At 39.4% G+C, this 22,086-nt stretch overlaps 1 protein-coding gene across 1 annotated transcript in view; it reads right to left on the bottom strand.

The window, feature by feature from the left end:
• The window catches only part of LOC117427723 (rasGAP-activating-like protein 1), a 51,095-nt gene that overhangs the window by 24,909 nt on the left and 4,100 nt on the right, over nucleotides 1-22,086 (bottom strand). The window contains exons 3-10 of the mRNA XM_058994746.1: nucleotides 17,978-18,091; nucleotides 15,542-15,603; nucleotides 11,767-11,896; nucleotides 6,747-6,828; nucleotides 3,803-3,943; nucleotides 3,038-3,129; nucleotides 2,769-2,886; nucleotides 2,014-2,167 (exon numbers count right to left, since the gene is read on the bottom strand). Coding sequence (XP_058850729.1) covers nucleotides 2,014-2,167; nucleotides 2,769-2,886; nucleotides 3,038-3,129; nucleotides 3,803-3,943; nucleotides 6,747-6,828; nucleotides 11,767-11,896; nucleotides 15,542-15,603; nucleotides 17,978-18,091 — 893 coding nt within the window. The remainder of the gene's footprint in view (nucleotides 1-2,013; nucleotides 2,168-2,768; nucleotides 2,887-3,037; nucleotides 3,130-3,802; nucleotides 3,944-6,746; nucleotides 6,829-11,766; nucleotides 11,897-15,541; nucleotides 15,604-17,977; nucleotides 18,092-22,086) is intronic.

Genomic DNA, 22,086 nt, shown 5'->3' with positions numbered 1-22,086 from the left:
CCTTTGCAAGTACAGGCTGCGTCAGTTTCATTAAAATGATAGACAGGTCCTTTGAAAGTATAGGCTGTGTCAGTTTCATTCAGTGGCTGCAGGCTGAGCTGTGCTGATGTGTAAAAAGTAAAGACTTTATCTGTCAAAAAAACATCTCACATGCACAGAAACAGCCAAATCAGAATAAAAGGACCAGCCTTATAAAGATGGGAGATCTACAAAAGAGTCCGCCAAGATGTACTGTAAATGACACAATTTGGGCAAACTTGGACCCCCATTTTTTGAACTACAAACTAGTAGCTAACAAATGGCATCCTCGAGTTCAAATCAATCCCTACAAGCATGCTGATTTTCATGAAGATCCCTTTTCATTTACTTTATGTTTTGCCTCTTCAACAAGGAAAACAAGAAGAAGATTTTTTCCACTTTGAATCCCTCCCTCTCCTAATCTATCCTCAGGTAATATTGTTTTGGTTGTAATTTTCCAGTTTGTTGAGCTGTCCAGAAACATCATTTGAATAGCGCTGAAACAATTGAGATAGCTGTGGCAATGCCCTAGTGTCTTCCTGCATAGGTAGTTTTCCTCCATTCTTTATTGTAACTAAGTGTGACAGTCAATTCCACTGTCGTATAACATGCTCTTTTGTGAGCCTATTGCACCTCGCTCACTGCAGCCAGAGCTGGTTTTAATGCATGACATCAATCTCTTTTCAACTCTACAAACTGTGTGCTGCCAATTCCTCCAGGCTCATTCTCAGGATATGCTAATACAATCAGCTGGACCTCATCTCCTCAATGGTTTCAAAAGAGGGCTCTCACATTTATGAAAGCTCATTAGCATTGATGGAAACTAATCAGGAGATATGGTTTCTTATTAGCTTTTCCACTTGAGTACAGTCACATTTTTTTCCTCTTGGTGACGCAGTGAAGAATTGTGTCATTGTATTAAATGTACTGAGTTCTGTACGAATGAATGTTAGTTCCCACACACTAAGACCTGAATTTACTATAATGCAACAAGCACAGAGTTCTGTGTTAGTGTTCTAACGTTCCTTCAAGTTTTATAAATAGAGTCAAAGGTGGTTGTAGCATAAGCAAATGAAAGAGAAAGGTAGTTACTGAACATTGAACCCTGAAGTCAGCTCAAAAAAGGCTATAGTACATGAATTAAACAAAATGTTTTGCAAATGGAAAGAGACTCTTTAAAAGTCACGCAAAGGGATTTGCTGTTTAGTTCAGCCCTGTCTGCTTCGTCATTCAAACTGACTTCGACAGCCTTAGATTTAAGAGGCCGTCACCTTCTCTATCGAGAGCCAGAATTTTAATTAGTGGAAAAGCTTTTAGAGTGATGCTGCTTCCCAGTTTTAGAGCTCAAACCGCTTCCTAGGTTTGATTTACTCTTGCCCGGGGACTTGGCACAGCCCTCAGACTGACACCGATGCTCCTGCGGCAGCCCAGCTCTGCTCCAAGACTCCACAGCCCCCTGAAATACCAGGGACTGGGATTAGGAAGGTGGGGGCACTGAAGCTATGGGGATAGTCTGCAGGTTTGCCATTGATGACTGGTAGCCATTATTACCATGCACCCTTATTATATCATTATCTGACATACACATAAAAAAACAAAACTTTGAAATACACAAAGAACATTCACGAGGTGGCAGTGACTGTATCGTTCATGGAGTATTCTATTTATAATACAAGTACAATGTATGGAAAAGACAGTATGTTTAACCCTAAATTAAAACAGAACATTGTTTTAGAACATTAGTGGCATGAAACCCGTTAGCACAAGGAAACAGCAAAAAGACAACCCTGCAATAACGATTTAAAAGCTTCAGTGTCTGATATGGAGAATTGCAGTGTTGAGTGGAGTTATTTCTCTTAAATCTCTTTGGAAGTCTGCAGTGTTGAAAACGTTCTTATTAGAATTCAGAATATTTAATCAGCCGGTACACAGAACTTAAAATGAAACACTTCAGACTAACGGCTTTCTTCCTGGCAATCCAGTGATGTCACTTACAGGTCTGGTTGACCTCTCTCATGTTGAGGTAGTCCAGAAAGGGCACCACCAGCCCCTGGCCCAAGTAGATCTTGACCAGCGTCATGGCAACATCCTGGCGGCTCTCCACTGTTGTCACTTCCTCTAGCATGGTTAGTGGGGTTGTGTCCTCCACCTGGAGGGAGGGATACTGCTGAGTGACACAGAGGGACAGACAGACAGACAGACAGACAGACAGACAGACAGACAGACAGACAGGCAGGCAGGCAGGCAGACAGACAGACAGCCACGACCAGACCAACACTGCCCATTGTGAAAATACAGGACAAAAATACAGTTTCTTGGGGTGTATTCTGGTACTGAAAAATACAAAGGGTATCTCCTTTTTTTCTTTTGGTTTGCATTTTTGTGTTGCTGCTTTGAATATTTGAATATTACTTGTTACAACTGCTTGAATACAAGTTGCTTACAATACAGTTTTATAATATTATACCAACAACCACCTGCATTGAGGTGCAGCTGCAATCCTCTCCAAAACCTTGCTTTCTTGAATTGCAATCATGCCATTTGTTTGTGGAATGCTGGGCAAAAATACACCTTCCGTGTAGCTAAATTTAGAAATAGTAAAGTAAACCTAATACATGCATGGGTGCATTATCGTCTTGAAAGTAGCCATCAAGTAGCAATGATGCTTAAGTAAACTCCTTTGTTAGGCGTTCAAAAGTAGTCAAAGGACCAAGACATTAACACCCTGCTGATGGTCAGAAGAAACTCACCTCAGCAGGACAGATCACAGACTCCACCAGCAGGTCAATCAGGGGCTGATAGTACATTGAAGGCAGGATGCGGTCCTCCGCCAGACGGACTGTCAATCTCAGGGCTCCCAGTTTACCCCTAGAAGAAAGAGCTGGCTAACTACAATATACAGAACTCGGCATCTAAACTGTGTTAAAGAAGATGTTTTCATAAAAACCTACAACAGTTTTATTATAAAATAATTCGAAGTCAACAAGCCACCAGCAGTGCAGGCCTGGCAGTTTCTCACCCTGCATCATCCTCCATGTTTCCTAGGGGCAGCAGCCGAAACCAGCCCCGGACCTGGGGGGACCTCTGCAGGCATTCCAGGGGGATCTGCACCTACACACCGGGCCAAAGCACACAGATAGGCTGTCAGCACCACACACAAGAGATCTGCAGGATTACACAAGACAGGGTGACCGCTGGATTACACAAGACAGGGTGACCTTCACTTACCCTTCTTCAGTGGGAATGCAATGGTTCAGTACTAAAAGTCCATTGGTAGCACTAGGGCAGCTACACTGGTAGAAGCCATTGGTAGACTAGTACTACAGTGGTAACATTTTTATATTCTGAAATAGCAAAGATGTCTCCAATACATGGTGGTTTTCAATTGCAGTACCGTATTAGTACCAGTGTCCCTTTATGAGATTTGGAATTCATTCAGCTGTTTTGGAGCAGTATCAAAACTGCCATATTAGATGGCATTCAAAGTCAAGGTGGCTCAACATATTCCCCATTGGTGGTTGTTAAACCTTCCAAGTTTCTAGTCAATACATCAACAGTTCCTAAGACAGTGATAACGTATACATCAAGCATCAATCAGATTTCTCTTTGCACTACTCCCCTGAAAAGCTCACTTACCGGTATACTGGTTGTCACAGTGCTATGTCTGCCTCTCTGCTCCTGTGCAGAACTGACTACATGTAGGGTTCATCATGCTGTACTGTATGTGACCCTCACTGGGGTTCTTGTTGCTAGGTTGCTAGCAGTGTATGGTAAGATGGCTCACCTTTCCCAGGAAGTCGTTCTTTCCCACCAAGTCCCAGTCCCACACCTCCAGAGTGAGGCTGCGCCCCTCCGCCTCCTCTGAGCCTTCCAGCTCCAGCTCCAGCACCTCATCCCAGTGAGGGAAGCGTGTCTTCTTGATGATCTGAGTAACAAGCACACAGATTAACCAGATCCCTACTCTCTAAACATGTGCAAAACAAAATCACTTGATACGAGGCATGCTTGTAGAGACTGAGATGTACTTGGGAATTTGAACGTTGTAGTGCCTTTTGGTGTTATACAAACAAAATATTTAAAACATTTCAGGTAAGAAATTCTATATTAAATATGGCCATCCCCATGAGTGAAATGACAACAGCACTCCATGAACGGTCAAGGAGCATTCTGTTTATATAACAATATACATGATATACAATATACATGTATGGAAAAGAAAGTGTGTTTGAAGATTAATTAAACAAATGCATTACTTTTCTGAGACCAAGCTCTAGAACTTTCTGAATAATAAACTAATTGATATTAACTTATTTTAAAAAGATAGTATCCTTTCAGTATCAGCACTTTTTGGAACAAAAACCTCTTTCACATTTTTATTCCTGTCTGGAATAATAGAAGTTTAAATGTTAAAAGTATTATTTAGCCTGGAGGTGTGTGCAGTAGGTTTGTGGCAGTTTTCCAAACGTGTAAAGAGGTCCGACTGAGTCATCTTCGTGTTTGTTTTATAAAAAACTAATGAACTGAGGTTAATCGCCCCTAGTTGTTGTCTCTATGGTAACCCTGACATCTCGATTCGATTAATCTACTTACTCTTTAAGGTACAGGCAATAAGATGATAAATATCATTTAAGATTAAAAGGAAAATATGAAACGTGTAAGTACAGAAAGATATGCGAGCACAATCTTCTACTACAGATGCACAATGAATGCAAAGCAGTTAACTGCTGTATAAGTGCTTTCTGGAGTGGACGTTTTGATTAACTTCATTAATTTGTCATTGTAATTTTTGTCACATGTTTCTTTCATTTTTATTTAATACCCACAGACTTAAAACATGTTAAAGGGAATAATCTGGATAATCAGAGCCTCGGCACCACCCTATTTTATTCAATAACAAGTTCTCTAGAAGCTTTGATAAATCCAAAGATAACACTGAATGGGTATTAGTATGAAAATCCTTTTTTTTCTTACCCTATTTTTATTCAAGTTTATTTTGAACTAATAGTGAAATGACACAGTTTTGTATTTTTATCATGATGTCAATCCAAGTTTGTACCACTATACAGTAGAAGTTCACTATTTTAATAATGGCTAGTTCTATATTAAGTGCTGGTTAATCTAGATTGTCTATATTCAGACTGTAGGGAGCTGTAGGTGATAGCATGGTAGAGGAATGTAAATATAACGCAAATGGTTTAAATTCCAGTTGTTTTTCTCGAGTTCCTAAAATAGGCCTATCCAATACGTAAATGAAGCTCTCATTGCTTCAGACTTTAGAGAGCTCTTGTTGCTATAGAGAAGGAGAGGGTTGAGGCAAGGGTTAGGGTTATAAAAAAACTGACTAATATCTTTTAAAAAAATCTAAATTATCAAGTGGGGGATCACAAATGTGTGTGTTTCTGTATGTATACATTTATATATCATCGTACCCATAATTATAAATCACATATTATAAGAAATCACTATTTGCCAATATTCCGGTACATCCTATGTAATAATTATCACCCTTAACTATGAAACACTCAATAGTGCTGGATTTAGAAATAATAAAATAAAATACAATGACAAACATTTCCACTACAAGTCTTCAAATTAACTCATGTGAAAAAGACTTCTGTTCAAAAACGTTTGTCTTTAAATTTTAGTTTCTTTCAGCTTTTCTAAAGACATCATTCTGTGCTGCATAGTATTTATTGTGCAATTCAGAAAACAACACTTTTACGTTGAATAGCAGTTTGAGTCGAATATGATTATATGATTTATAATAAGTGAATATGACATGTTGCTTGTAGTTGTCTCGTCCAAACTGCACGCGATGACATATTGCACACAATAAGAGACACCCTACACACAGCATATTAACTTATAGTACTGACGCTGTGCTTTCATATAATCAGTCTGTTGTTTATCTGTTTGAGTGTACTATTACTTGGTAAATACTTCACTCACTTTCAATCACATGATATATTTTTTTCTCTTTTAACGGCTTAATACTTTAAGCCTTCTTTCCACTAACTGTCTCCAACAGCAAAGTTCAATTGGATTCAACCGGTGGCTATGGACCTAAAACCTGAGTGATAGAACATTTCATCTAAATCAGCATGTATTTACATGCTACTCAGGGGACTAGCACTGCAAAAATTGAGGGTGTTTTATATGACATTTCACAGGGGCTAATAAGCATAAAACACCAGTGTGTGTGCGTGTGTCTGTGTGTGCGTGCATGCGTGCGTGCGTGCGTGCATGCATGTGTGTGTGTGTGTGTGTGAGGTATACTTACAAGGCAGTTAGCTGGCTATCTGTCAACAGATAATACTAACACTTGTTCACAGCTGATTAGCACAGAAGCGGTACCTGGGGAATAGGCAGTTTATGTGTTTGTGATCACACAGAAAAGCACTGGGCTGCAGTGTGGAAGGTAAAGTAGTGGGTTTGAGTATCTCAGTGGTTAGAGAAAGAAATAAAGTACTGGGCTGCAGTGTGGACGGCAGTGGATTTGAATATCTCAGTGGTTTGAGAAAGTGCTGGGCCGCAGTGTAAAAGGTAGTGGGTTTGCGCAGGTCAGTGGTTAAAGTAAGAAAGATAGAAAGCCAGCACTAGGCTGCAGTGTAGAAGGTGGTGGGTTTGCACAGCTCAGTGGTTATAATAAGCTCTGGGCTGCAGTGCGGAAGGCAGAGCTAGAATCTGCAGGGGGTGCTATCTGTCCGTCTGTTTGTCTGTGCACTCACTGAGGTCTCGGCCGTCCTGTTGTTGAACAGTATCCTGGCGAAGGGGTCGGAGGACCCAGAGATATCCCGAGGGGCCAGGTCTCTATGGAGACAATCATAATGCCACAGTCAGGGTGAATGAAGGAACAGTAATAGCATATTGTAATAGGGTTTAACTGCATTACAGTACATGACATGTGCATAGGGAAAGGTAAAGTTTAAATACTATATCAAATATTTTTTAAATATGTAAACTTTCATCCAACATTCAGGACACTCTCTTACATTTAAAATGTTTTTGTTTTTTTTAAGGGGTAAAATTCTGCCTAAATAGCAAGTAAAATGCCTAAATAAGAACTCCTATTTAAAATTAATTTTCTTACCTCCTACCACAGTTCCCTGTGCTTAATATATTTAAGTGGTCATGAGTAAGCCATTACTTAAAGCCTTGTCAGCTTGACTGAATTTGTACTGTAACTCCAGACTCTTAAGTTATATTTAGTTACCAATGACTTTAATGGTTATCCAATATGTAAAAAACAAAAACATGGTATCTTTCATTAATCCTGGCCTTTTGAATTGACCCGTCCCACAGAGATCTTTAGTCTCCATGGTTACGGAGAAGTAATAACCTCACCACCAGATATAACATCTTAATGTAGATATCAGAAGGAGAGGACTTCTGCTTGGTATGAATTCTGAACAGATTCCTTAGAGAAAACAAATGCAAATACTGTTCGAGCCCTCTTTTTACGTTTTACAAAATTCATTTTGTATTAATTTAGTAAGGAGTTTTTTTCCAACCGCATTGGTGATTTATTGACATCATTAAATACAATAAAAAATATAACGGGAATGGGTCCAAGTTATTCTCAGCTCTGGTGATTCAGTCAGTGGAATGTGTTCGGATACATTGGCAGCTGAATAAAAAAAAATGTTTTTCATCCATAGCTATTAAACACTCAATGGTAGAATATGTAGCAATACAAAAAAATAACATTCACTGACAAACAACGTGACTAAAACCCTACCAAATTGATAGCACAAATAATAAAAGATTTGTAATAAACAAAACAGACCAGAAACTATTTCCTACTTAAAATGATTACTAAGACTTATTTTCCAGCTTTCCTGGAGTCTACATTTCTCTCATCTGTTAGGTTGTTGGTACTCTGTGCTCACAATAGCGGCTTTGTCTCATTTGATAAATGTATTGTTTTTTCTTCTTTCGAGTAGATCTTGTGATGCTGTACGTATTTTATCTGTAAAACTGCAAACATTTTGACAAGAAGTCCTTGTCAATGTCTTCAGTGTGAAGTACTACTGCATTTGATAAATGTGTATTCTATGATAAAAGCATAGCAAAGTACGATAGCATAGTAAAGCATATTTTAACATTGTAAAGCCCAGAGAGGTATGGTAAAGCATATTAAAAAACATGACAAACTATGGTAAATGCATAGAATAACCATGAGAAAAGCATGGGCAAACTGCTAAATTATTATTATTGTAAGTTTTTATAAGGGCTTTGGAATATGAAATACACAACAAAACTGGACGATTGTCACAGCATCTTTATTCTAATACCACAGAGCATCTAGAGGGATCAGTGTCACTGAATAATAAACGCATTCCCATGAAATATACGTGTTGCATACATACATCCACAAAAACCTGACTGATAAAAGAAAAATGACATAGCAGGCATAGCAATGTCACATGCACTGGTTTATCAACCAATGCAATGCTTATATCTATGTGCTTTTTAAACCCATGATTTCATCAGGCTTCTCTGTTTAGGAACTGACTCAGTGAGTTTAAATAAAGATGCAAATGAAAAACAGAACTTACTTGGAAGAACCACAGAAGGGAAACGAAATGTATGATTCAAAACCAGACTGACAGAGAAAACAAAACAGTCAGGCTGTGCCCTCATCCCTGCTCAGTTTGAATAACCTTTTTACACCAACTAATATTCAGCCACTGGTTAGTCTCCAGAACTCAGACGCATTGTGCGAGAAGCCTGGAACTAGCCCAAAGTACCACATAATGAAATTACAAGACTGTGTTACTCACTGACAGGGACTGAAATAGACGTCGCGCATCCAATGTTTGCAACAAACCTTTTTCATCAAGAAAAACACAAAGAAGTTTGGGTCTATAAATACAACCCTCTCCCCCTCTGGTGAGCCATACTGCGGTAATGTATTCATGTGTGTTTGGATCTCTTGTGAATCCAGTGCAAAGAAAGTTGACAGGCTTGAAACTTCATCAACCAATGCAGACTTTGGAGAAGATGTTTTTTAACTTTATAAACCAAAACATGATGCAGACATGACTATTCCCAGTTGAAGGAATACACCCCCATCATACTTAGTTGATATTCATCAACTGTTTCTGTATTCATTTATATTTGGTATGTTTTATAAGTTACCAAGCAATTATACTTTGGGGTCAGTCTTTGAGCAAGCCTGAGCAAGGTGGAATTTCTGTATGAGGCAATTATAAACATTACCTTGGTGTGCACTTGCAATTCCTTCCCTCCTGAAACAAGGAGTCTGTCTGAGATTCTCAAATGCAAATTATTAACAAACTCCCTGTTTCAGGGGGGATGAAATGACAGGTGCACACCCCAAGTTGCCATTGTCATTCTTAACTCATTACAGAAAATGAGACCCAACATGCTGGTGACTTTATTAAACACGAAAACAATGACATTTAAACAGCACATTTAAAATCCTTGTTCTTAACATTGTAAACCCAGGACACACACACAACCATTGGGCACGTAGCCACTGCCACATTAATAGCTGATACAGAAACCTGACCAAAAACTGCAGTGTCAACTTTAGCTTTACCTCCATATTTTGGCATTCTGTACAGACATTATTTAAAGTCAGAGTTAGAAACTCACACTAGTCCTGCACCCAGAATTGCATTTCATAACCACCTTGTTTAGGTATTTAATTGAAACGACCAGGACAGTGCCAGGAATTTGAGCAATCGGGCCTCTGCTAAATGCGCTCCTGAATTGATCACACTTATCATGATGCTGAACGCCTCACCTGAGTCTGTAGGTTTGTTATTAGGAGTTGTTCATGCAGCTCTAGGTGGCCTGATTGCACAAACACACTATTAATATATTGTACTTATCCCATGTTCTGAAACACAGGACTAGGGGCAGGGCTGGTAGGAGTAACCTGTTTACAGTTCAGTTTATTTACATTCATCTAGCATTAGCTGTGGGAACACACACTTCTTTTAATTAAAACCTGAATGCCACTACATAAATCTGTGAGACAGATACATCTGGGAGACAGATCTTGCAGCTACTCGCAGCAGCAGGAGGTCATAAATACCAGCTTCACGTGTAGCAGGTAGCTCAGGATGAAAGCACAGAAATTCAGAGAAATGAATTCTGGAGAACAGCGCTGTCATCTCTGAAGCAGTGATGGATGTTGTAATAAGATAAAAAATGAATCTTGCTGACCTACAGAGTGATTACGTTTGTCAAGTTGCAGCACAATAATAATGCAATACTTCACAACCCAGATGAATTATGAAATACCCCTGCTGAACACATGTGCTTTATTAATAACTAAGGTATGTTTGCAGAGGTCCAGGGTAATAATTTGTGGAATCTAATGTCATGGATTAGAACAAGGACTCCTGTTCTGTCCTGCTAGGCATGGACTGGGTCGTTAGTAAAGTGTGATTCCTGCATGCCAAATCTAACATGTAGTGAAGGTCGAATTGGTCAAGCATACACAGCAGAATGGGTTTGAGCTCAGCCACTGAGACATTAACTCTGTACCGACCAACTGTTTCTCAAAAGTAACTGAAATTCAACTATGATGTCCGTTACTCTTATTGCAATATTATTTTTTGACAGCCTGTGTTAAGGTGCTGTTACGATCTCTTATATATATTCAAGCTCTGCACCTTCAAGGTTTATGCTTTTTGGAGACTGACGTCTATCCCTACTTCCCAGCGGAGGATATACATTGTGGGTGTGATGTTCCAGTGAATGGAGTAGGATGTGCAGTTGGAAAACAGCTGCTAGGGGGGCTCCCGAGTGGCGCATCCAGTAAAGGCACTCGCGTAGAATGCAGGATGCGCCCTATAGTCTGGATGTCGTCGGTTCGAGTCCAGGCTATTCCTTTGCCGACTGATGACAGGAGCTCCCAGGGGGCGGTGCACTATTGGCCGAGCGCCTCCCGGGGGAGGGAGGGTTAGAACGGACAGGATGTTCTCGGCTCACCGCGCACCAGCGACCCCTGTAGTTTGGCTGGGCGCCTGCGGGCTTGCCTGTAAACTGCCCAGAGCTGCGTTGTCCTCCGATACTGTAGCTCTGGGCGGCTGCATGGTGAGTCTGCAGTGTGTAAAGAAGCGGTCGGCTGACAGCACACGCTTCGGAGGACAGCGTGTGCTCGTCTTCGCCGCTCCCGAGTCAGCGTGGGGGTGGTAGTGGTGAGCTGAGCTAAACAAAAATAATTGGACACTATTAAATTGGAGAGAGAAAAAAATAATAATAATAATTGGCGACTACTAAATTAAAAAAAAAGAAAAGAAAACAGCTGCTGCTGTTAATTAGTTTAAAGCAATCCTATCAGAACCTTATAAGAACTAAAAATACAAATCAAAACTTTTTTTTTTTTAAAGGTCTGCACTATAGGATTAAGGGTCAGATTACTGTAAAGGGACACAAACAGGATACAGATACACCTGTTTCTTAAAACACAACAATACCATTCGACCATAAGCCTACATCTCTTCTTTTAAAAACCACATTCTATTGAACTACCGTAGCAAATATCCACACATACACACACAAAACATTTGCTAAACAAACATATCCTCCCTTCTCTGTGAGGCTATATCTACAACAAGGCCAGGCCTGTGTATCTATTTACATCCTGGGCTTTGCTTTGGCAATTTCCCATCAAGAAACCAGGGCACACTACTTTGTTGCATTGGGAAATAAGACTTTTATTATTTGTCACCTCCCACCCCTGCCCCGGCCCAGCCTCTGCCCCTCTACCTGGCCTCGATGACATGGCAGCGCAGTCCTGTCCTGGGGGGGTCTCTGAGCAGCTCCAGCCCCAGGTGAATCTCACCCTGCACCTCCTCGTCTGGGTCCACTCTCGTCAGGTTCATCCAGTTATCCAGCCCTGTCAAGAAGCACGGCTCTTATTTATCCCTGAACACTTCTACCACAGACAGACTTTAAACCAAAGCGTTTTACACCAGTCGTTTATTCATTTATGTATTTAGGACCACAACTTAGTGCTTGCTGTATGACAACCATGTCCCTTAAGTTTCCCATAGTAAAAGCATAGCAAAGTGTAATAACGCAGAATAAAAGCATGATAAAACAAAGGCAAACATCGTAACTGATAGTGGGGTGTGGGAAAGCATATTTAAAAGCATGGCAATCTATGGTAAATGCACAGTATAACCATGGGAAATGCATGCTAAGAACACAGTACAGTGCATAAATACTGTGGTAAACTTTTATAGGGGTATATCAACAGTATGTACAGTATAGTATAGAATAAGACATGTGAATGAATAGAAAATGACCTCTAAATGAAACATCGATTTCTGGTTTGGTAACTTTATTGGGTGCTTTCTTCCCTTCCTTCCTGTCTTTATATAAACATACCATTGGGTATTCCTACAAGAAACATCAAGGGCAGTAGAATGGATTGGGACAAACATTGCAAATGGTCCTGGTATGGTAGCACAGTGTTACTGAAATAGATTCCTATTTGCTTACGATTGTAAGTCGCCCTGGATAAGGGCGTCTGCTAAGAAATAAATAATAATAATATCTAGGGTGTCCTGTTTCAGGGCTGTGTTCTTGTCCCTCACCTGTTTGTGAGCATGAATTCACCAAACACAAGATGTGTACAGTATGTATCTAATATAGAATCCCTGTCCTCAGAACAACAGATATTTACCTGCTGTCCTCACCGGGCCCTCGTGAAGAGCTTTTCCCAAGAGCCTTTTCCTGCTTAAATCATTTTAAATAAATTACCCTACCAAAAGCAACACAGCCACCAACTATCTGAAGTGCACTCACTCAGTGATTTCAGATACAGAAATGATTCTGAAGTAGGCCGCAAATACATCCTTCTCATTTCTCCTGTAGTTTCCTGATTTGCCTGTTGGCTTTTTTTTTTTTATCAGTGCGTGTTGATCATTTTTCTGGGAAATGAATCTGATTAGTTGGCAAAAGAGGTGTAATCGTCAATTAATTTCCTAATCGAGTACCAGACAGATAATAATCGACAACAACAAAAGCAAGACCATATGTAGATTCTTCACAAAAGCCAGTAAATACAACTGAAGCAACCGTGCAACTCCGCTGAATGCACCTTTTCTACATTTCTAGTTACAGGGAGTAGGAGGGGATGGCAATTACATTTCTACACTTATGTCCCATTCTTTATCCCCATTAGTGTGACCAAGCCCATCCATACATCTGAAATACAGAGTTGCATCTTTGATGAAAGGAGATGGTTTGGAGTTTAGTTAGTTCACACACCTGCTGACTCTACGGCATTGGGCCATTACAACCCCTTTATGGCACTACAGATTTCACAGCTGCATCTGCAGCATTTCCAGTACGGGGGTCTGTGTCAGTATTGTCTTGATCAGTGGGCTACCTATGTATTTTTTTAGTATTTTAGGTATCTGATTATCTCTAATAAACCATGCTTATTGTAATTTTAGTTCTATCCATTTCATTTTACAATAGCAGCCGTATTCCAGACTACAGTACAGAACATTCCATTTAATTTATATCATATTAATTCAACGTCATTATTACTCACAGTAAATGCTTCGATTTTGACATCAAGTCCGGGATTTATTATACAACTATATAATAAATAACAATTCATTTGAAGCAAGGCTGGAGTGAGTTAAGGTCATCATGAAATTAATCTACTTTGCTTTATAAAATAACTGGCCTTGTGTTTAAAATTGCAATTTGTTTTCTTCAGAACAATATCCAACCTCAATTGACACCCATGATTTCAATTGATTTTACCAAAATATTTCTATTTTTGGGGGGGGAGGGGGTGGGGCAAGTCATAAGAGTTTTGTTTTCAAAATGAATGAAGTTCAGTGCGATATAAACCAGACCTTAGCAATCCGGTGGTACTTTGACAGACTAGCGCAAGAAAACTAGAAACAGACTTGCTGGTGATGTTAAATATGGACTACTGTGGGAAACTGTCAAACTACCAGTACAGAAAGAGGAATTACTCTTTCAAGACATGTGATATTCCCAAAATTCACAACAGAAGTGGTACAAACCATGTCAGGTAGCAGTTTTGAGTGATGACATTTTCCAGTGACAAATTCAGTATAGGGCACAGGGGCAACGTTTTCAGAGACGAAATTTTAACAGCGAAAAACTGGCAATGAACTACTGAGGAAGCTTAAATGCTCCTTCCTGTAACTCATTTCTCTCTTTCAAGTTTTACAGCATTTATTATTGCTACTTCCTTGCGCATGGTAGTTTACAGACCGATATAAACAAATAGGTGCAGCTGCACCATCACCCCGCTCAAGCAAACAGTGTTTCCTTTCCAGCCCTCACTTTGGAATAGGGTGAATTTGGAAACTAGTGTCAATAGCATGTTGTTGAAGGATCTGTATGGTTCTTCCCCTCGTCTTCAAACAAATGTGTATGCTCAAAGACACGCTACTCTGTCTAAATATGCAGCACATATAAATATAGATTTAAATAAAGCAGGTATATTTTTCTTTATCCTATACATCGAACAGATTCAAAAAGAATCCCCAAATCTAAAAATCCATTCAAAGGCCTGGTTTAGTTCATTCTGCAGTCACATGATTTGCTTGAGGGACATATTCCTGAGCCTTGCCTCTTAATACCCAGCCCAGCTCAACATTAAAGGAGTCCATCTTAAAGCATGTGAAAGCAATGGTTAGCACTCCTGTAAAGGGGAACAGTGATAATGTTGCCAGTGCTAATAAGAGGCTAAAAAATAGATCTTAAAGCCTTGGCTAGCAATACTTTAAAGGAGCAGATTCTGAATTCACTCAAAGCATCTTAATACAGCCTTATGGAATGTCATTTGAATCTACTTTGGGAAATTGGGCTCTGGGGTCATGGGAATTGTTCATAACCCATCTGGCATAAATCATCTGGGTTTAGGATATTCAGTGCTGGCTGTCACAACCCCCCCCCCCCCCCCTTTCTCCTCTGTCCCCCATCCTACTACCCCCCGAACAAAAGGCAAACCACAGCAGAATAGTTCTGCAGGATGTGGTCTGTTTTTCACAAATAAGTTTCACACTAAATTTATTATTAACATAGATATGATTAGGTGATGATAAGAAAACTCATCAGGTGCCTGACGATACCAACTGTGCTGCTTCCGTTCTGTGTCTGACAGAATTATTCATTTAGTTGCAGGTTGTGTGTTGCTAGGAATGAGACCCTTTGTGACGTTTGTTCATCCGAACTGTACCGCGTCACAGGATAGCAGGATTTGGAATCTCATAGAAAATGAATTGAAAAGACATTCCACCTGTCACAATTCTACATGAAGGTATTTTGAATGCTGAAGTACTATATTTGAGGGACAACGGAACTGGCTACAGCAGACACCATGAGAGCGAGCAAACTGTTTTTGTGAAGTAGACTAATGTGACCCCAGACAAAACCTGTTCCTCCAGAGGTGAAAGACATTTCATTCATCTGCGTCAGACCGTTTGAAATCTATATCAAATATTTTTTCAGTACATTAAATGGATGCTTTTTACACTCCTCTTACCTTTGCCTTGGGAACCAATCGCTTCTTTGTTTAAAGAGATTTTTCCGATGACATCATCATGGCTGGAAATCAGGAAGAAAGGAAAGTAAGAACAAGAAATACCAAAAACAGATCTTACTAGACTGCACATGTACAGCACATTGTAATCATTAAAACATGAGAAAGCTGTAAACACTGTACAATACAGCAATTTACTTCCATGTAAACCTTCTCATCTTATTGTTTTATTATGTTGGGGTGGGAATCAGTTTACTGATAAATGTAACTGATATTAAAACACAGAGTGATAATAAAGTGATACTATCAGAGGCATAGCTCCATTGACTCCCATTATATTCTGGCTATGACAATTTCCATGTGGTGATAATAAAGGGAGGGTGACATTAACAGGAGTGATAAGCGGTTTGTCTGTGTAAGGGCCTCCACTATATCCCTGTTTGTCTAGTGGTTTATGGTGCCTATGAAACAGCTCTTTTATTGTTCTCTAAAAAAGGACTATAAACCATTGATTATCCATTATATTACACCTGCGAGGGACCACAACGAGTGAGTTAGTGTTTTGTCAATAGTACCTGAAACTGAATATCATGTTCTGCACAATCTTCTGCCAGAGGTCAGAAAGCATTTGCCTAGGGTCTAACCACACTTCTGGAATTTCAGCACTGGCCAGAACTGTCTTCAAGCTGTCCAGCTCTAACTGTACACCCTCAGTTAGACTTGCTTGTTAAAGAGAATTCATTTACCAACAACATTACCACTGGCCCCCATCTTGTGAATGTTTTTGATTTTGATATTTAAAACACTGTGGACTCAAAGACTAAAGAGCAAGTTGGTGCAGGAATAAAATATATTTTTTATCTTCATAAATCGCTAGCTTCACAAAGCTCTATTGAGGTTACAGGGGTGCTTTTTACTTACAGAAAATGATACAAACGAAGCAATAAGTAGAATATATTAGTAAAGATAAGTGATATTTTACCCCCATACCAGGTTCCTCCTGCTTCCTGGTAACTGATCACTTCCTGTGCAGCCGCATGGTCGGTTGCAGTAATTGGAGTGACTGATCAGTGCTACAGGAAGTGACCAGATACAAGGAAGCAACAACAGTTTTGAATCTATGGTGTCATATTTAGAACCACAAGATGTTCAGCACAATAAAAATTGGAGCTTGATAAGGTTGCCAGTGTGATTAAGAGGTACGGAAATGAGGTTCCCTCTTTTGTTAAAGTGTTGTAGATAACAACATACACATAAATCTGTCATGCTATTCCACTGACTATAAAGGCCTCACATGTATTTTCAGTTTAAAACAGGGCATCTGGTCCTACACTGGGTAAAAGAAAGTGATCAGTTTGCTCGTCTTCCCTTCCAGGAAATCTGTTACAATTGCACAGCATAGGCTATTTCATCTCAGCAGTGTCTATGGGGTCAATTACCTTACTGGCTGCAAAGCATGTCAGTCATTAGAGGAAGCAGCCAGCCAGGAAAGAAAGCCCTAAAGGGGTGGGGACAATTTCACTCTCCAGGTGAAATGACCAAGAAAGTGCAACACTATCTGAAATCAAGGCCTGCAAACAGAGATTACTTTGACATAGTGTAGTTCCAGGTGTCATGTTCTAAAAGAGACATTTGAGACTCATACAGTGAATGGATGTGCATGGTGTGGGAAATCTGGGGATTACTCTGTGAGCTGCAGGCAATTTAAACACCAGAAATGAAAAGTCACTTTCTTACATTGTACAATCCAGGCACATCTTCTCAAAGGAATAAAACAGTTTAAAGGGTCGAATACTGATAAGACACAACCTGAGTAGTTCTGAATAGTTCATTTATTGTACTAGTTTTATAACATTACTCCCCACATTTCACCATGAAAATGTGTTTTGGCACAAAAAATAGGGCTACAATATCAATATATACATAAGAACAGTTCTATTATTATGGGTTAGCATTATTCTACAGTCTTATCAAGGACTGCATGGAAAACATACTGTATCTGTTTCTTAATAATAAATACTGCTGGATCTCAATAAGCACCAGGCTATAATATTACCATGTATAACCACCTGGCTATTATGCATGAATTCATTTCTATCAATGAGCTGGAGAGTTTAAGTCTCAATCCGTTCACAGCCAACAATGATTTCCAGTCATAAAGACAGGCAATCCGCAAGGATCATTAGCTTAAAGATCACTGGCGGGCAGATGGGACCTGCAAACACTGCAACACAAAGCAGCCCTCCCTGCTGAGAGGGACGGAGAAGGGTTGTGAAGGTTGGTTTTCACCAAGGTGTTTATCATTCGCTGTGTTTCGCTGCTTGCTACCTATACACTGTGGCTAATCAAACTCGTATTAAAACCTGGCATGGGTGAAGCTGCTGTGCAATCACAGTCTTATTTCCATCCCTGCACTGAAGATCGTTCAGGGTCCCTTACCCAATCGTGTCCTCATCCATGACATAGAAGGACAGGCTGTGGAACCCCATGGGCAGGTGGAGGGTGTACTCCTCTCCCCAAAACGGGTTCAGATTCTTCCACACTGTCGCTGTCCTGGGATAGGAAAAGAAGCAGTAACATTATTACATGCACTGGCTAAGTGCAAGCTCCGAGCAGGCAGGTTTCCACCACAAATACATTACTCACTATAGAGATCCTTCAGAAAAGGTTAAGGATGAACGTGTTTATGGCACATTACATTCCTGGAACAGTGTTTGCCCTTCATAGAAAATTATTATTTGATGCCATAACCAAGGGTAGAACCGAATAGTCATCTAGTTGGATAGAAAAGTGTCAGCCGACCTCAAAAACAGGTAGCCGACGAACCGCACGTCACGTGACTGTGAAGTCATTGTGGGGAGTGCAGTTTTAGACAGACAGAAGTGCGGTTGCGGCTGCAATTCATTCCCATATCAATAACATTAATGACATTAATAAAACATTTTGGAAAAATTCCATGCAGTTTACATTATCAAATACATGATTCATTCAACCTACAGTATTCAACAAAATGTTCTTATGTTGTTATATCAAACTTTATTCATCATTCATCAAAATCCTTCAATAGTTCTGCAGTCACAATCAATTCCTTGTAGTGAAGAAGATGACCTCAAGCCAATTAGGCACAAGAGAGTCTCCCTCGTCAAGTGAGCATATTGCTGCCACTACACATTATTGATATTGACTCCTCATCACTTTAAATACTCTGATAGCCAGGTAAATGGTTATTGATGAGACCAGTTATTAAACACAGTAAGTTGTTTTTTACATGTCCGATATTATTTGACGGTGTTTGCAATCATTCGCGTGGATTTATTCCAATGTTGATTGAAAAGTCCCTAGAACAGTATAAAAATGTTTAAAAAATAACAGAAATTACATTTGAAGGAATTTACTCTTTGTTGCACGTTAGATAGTTTCTAATGAATGTTGTATAAGAAATAACTTCTTTGCTAGTGTCTTGTGTATATCCTTAAACAGTTAATTATTCAATCAACTATACTTGGAATGGATTTTTTTTCCCTATGAAATCCAAACCTTTTAACTATAAATGTTGCTCAGAAGTTTAATGACAAGCGGACACATGTGAAGTGTGCCTCGACTACATCCTCTTCCCAGGTGATTTCATCCCCAGCGTGGGATAATGATATTCTCTACAGAACAGATGCTATTCAAAGTGTGCATGGTCCTGTCCCATGTAGTAGGAATCAACAGGATATAACTGCGCAGATTATAATTGTGAGATTTATTATATATCGCAGGACATCTTCTAAAGGAGTTGAAGAGAAAAGTGAAAATCTATTAGACGCCCCACAACAATGATTTACTATGGCTAATGTTACTACCAAAACCAGCCTGCTAGGGTCAAGTAACACAGATTTACAAACATCATAGTCACACCATGCATTTGCACTTAAATTCAGCCTGGACCTTATTCTCAGGTGCATGGGCTAATACATAAAAAATGCAAAGGATTCATTACATTTTCACAGAACACAGACTATCCCCAAGCACCAGCCTATGTGTTTATCTGTGGGCTTGTATGACACCAAAAATATTTGTTTATAGGAAACCAACAGCGTTTTCACATTGGTTTAAAAGTACTAGGCTGTTGAAATGTGTAAAAACAATGTTAACCACACAAGACAAAGTTATACATACTCTGTAGTTCATCTACCTTTAGTATATCTACCCAATGCTACACAGCTAGGGAATTTGATCAACTGATACCAGTTGGATTCCTGGATTACATCAGCCACCTATCTGTGGTTATCCCGGGATTATACCTAGAAATAGGTGGTTGATGCAATCCAGGGTGATTCCCATGTAAAATGCCGAATAAAATCCAGTGTGGTTTGCCCAGCCAGAAACAGGTTGATCAAATTGATTTATACACAGTGCAATAGAACGCTCATGAACATGCCAATAGAACTACAACCTAATCAACTGAATTGCATTTTAATCTGTACTACTGTATGCATATTTAATAAGGTAAATACTTAATGAAAAAAAATCCATACGCTGTAATAAAGGTGCTGTGGAGTTTCATTTTTCATTACTTGTCATCCATAACTACAGTATGAAACACTCAATAGTGCTGAATTTATAAATACTAAAACTCAAATCCAATGACAAATGTTTTGACTAGAAGTGTTTTTCAATGTCTTCAAAACATGTGAGTTTCTGTTAGTATTTATTTCTTGGTTGTCGGTATAAATAGACAGCATGAAGACAAATGTGCTTCACCCATAAGCACATGATAAAATGCAGATCTACAGCATGAAAAAGCATCGTAGTTATGAAAATAATCATTTCAGCTTCTCTCTTCGCACTGTCTCATGATTTGAATGGATTGAGGAATAACTTTTCACTTAGCATCTTCCAGACAAGCTTGAAGCAGCTCAAAGGCAGGTATAAAGGAAGACTTAAGAGAAAAATGATTATATTGCAGAATGTTATCTCTCCTTCTCTGTATTTTCAATTGATAGATATTATTGTACAGCAGTGATCAAATGTATTAGAACATCCCATTCCTTCTGTAGTTTTGAATTGTTGAGCATATGAAATCAAACTACTGTCAAAATAGGCAAATTAGTGATTGCCTAATTTAACTGATGACTTAATAGGCCACACCTGCAATTCATTTAAAGTAGTAAGAGAAAAGGAACACATCCACAAATGGTAAAATGCATGAAATGTTTTAGAAGCTGTTTAAGATGCCTAATTAAAGCACAAAGTGGTCTAACATTTTCACACACGAGTGCCTATTGTTTCTATATCTCTGATTACTGAACGCTAATTGAAATTCTCACACCCAGTCTTCACGCTGGCAGGTATATAAAGGATATAAATAACCACTCTTGAGGTGTTCTATTAAATGTGCACACTGCTGTATGTCTGTAGGTATCATAGGCTGTGGTTTGTTCTTCTCAGTTCTGACTATTTCAGCATTGTAAGTGTCTTAAATGCTTTATGGTTACATTGTGTATAAAGTATTTAGTATGATTTCAGGTGCATTGACTGATCCCTCGTTATTTTTAGCTGGGGTGCAGCACATTAATTGTGGTTCAGTCTCATTGCACTGAGGATTGCCATGGTTGTGATTGAAGCGTCTGCACTTACTTGCACTTTTAACTGTATTTGCACTTTGTCCTGAACATTCGGTGCAAAAAAAAAAAGCCCTTTTATGTTTTTGCATGAATGGCTTTTTGTTGTTTTTTTCCTCCAGCATTATAGAGCGAGAGTTTATTTCTATCTGCTTTCTATCTATTTTGTGAGACTTTTTCAGACTTACGCACCTGTTTGTTGGATGCAAACGTTTGAATGTTACTTATTCAATATCAGAGCCCCAGGACCCAAAACCACTCAGAATGCTTGCAAACACCATAAAATAATAAATGTAAAGAAAAAAATTAAAGATACATTCTACTTACTCTTTAACTTTTGGGGAAAATGTTTTAAAAAACTATAAAATACAATAAAATGTTTCAGTACAATAAATAACCAAAACTCACCAATTATTGTTCTGGCCCTAATGAAACATCACACTGGATTACCAATAATGTGTATTGGACGGTTCAGACCATTGCAGTACCATTGGTATAGACATTGCATTGAAAATGGGTTACACCATTGTAGCTTCTTGTAAACTATTACCCCTAGGACCATGACCATTGCTTATTAATGAAGGCTTCAGTTAGTCCCTTAGTTTGACTATTGCAGAGAGAGAGAGAGAGAGAGAGAGAGAGAGAGAGAGAGAGAGAGAGATGGAGAGAGAGAGAGAGAGAGAGAGAGAGAGAGAGAGAGAGAGAGAGAGAGAGAGCAGCACACGCCATAGCTGGTAGTGTGCAGATTCACTGAGCTTTCTCCTGCTGTAATAATTTATGCACTTTGCTATGGTTACTTGCTCAGGCCTTAAAGGGCAGCACTGGATCGGGTTCTCAAAGCAAGCCCACGCTGCTGTTCTTGTGATAGAGGCAGGCTTAGCACAGACACTCAGATCACAGGGGCAACACGAAACAGGTGCAACAGAGGCAGGCAAGCCACTC

The sequence above is a fragment of the Acipenser ruthenus genome, chromosome 21 (assembly GCF_902713425.1).
Source record: "Acipenser ruthenus chromosome 21, fAciRut3.2 maternal haplotype, whole genome shotgun sequence".
NCBI classification, from domain to species: Eukaryota; Metazoa; Chordata; class Actinopteri; order Acipenseriformes; family Acipenseridae; genus Acipenser; species Acipenser ruthenus.
Note: the sequence above shows the minus strand (reverse complement) of the source record. Positions and strands in the feature narration are given on the sequence as shown.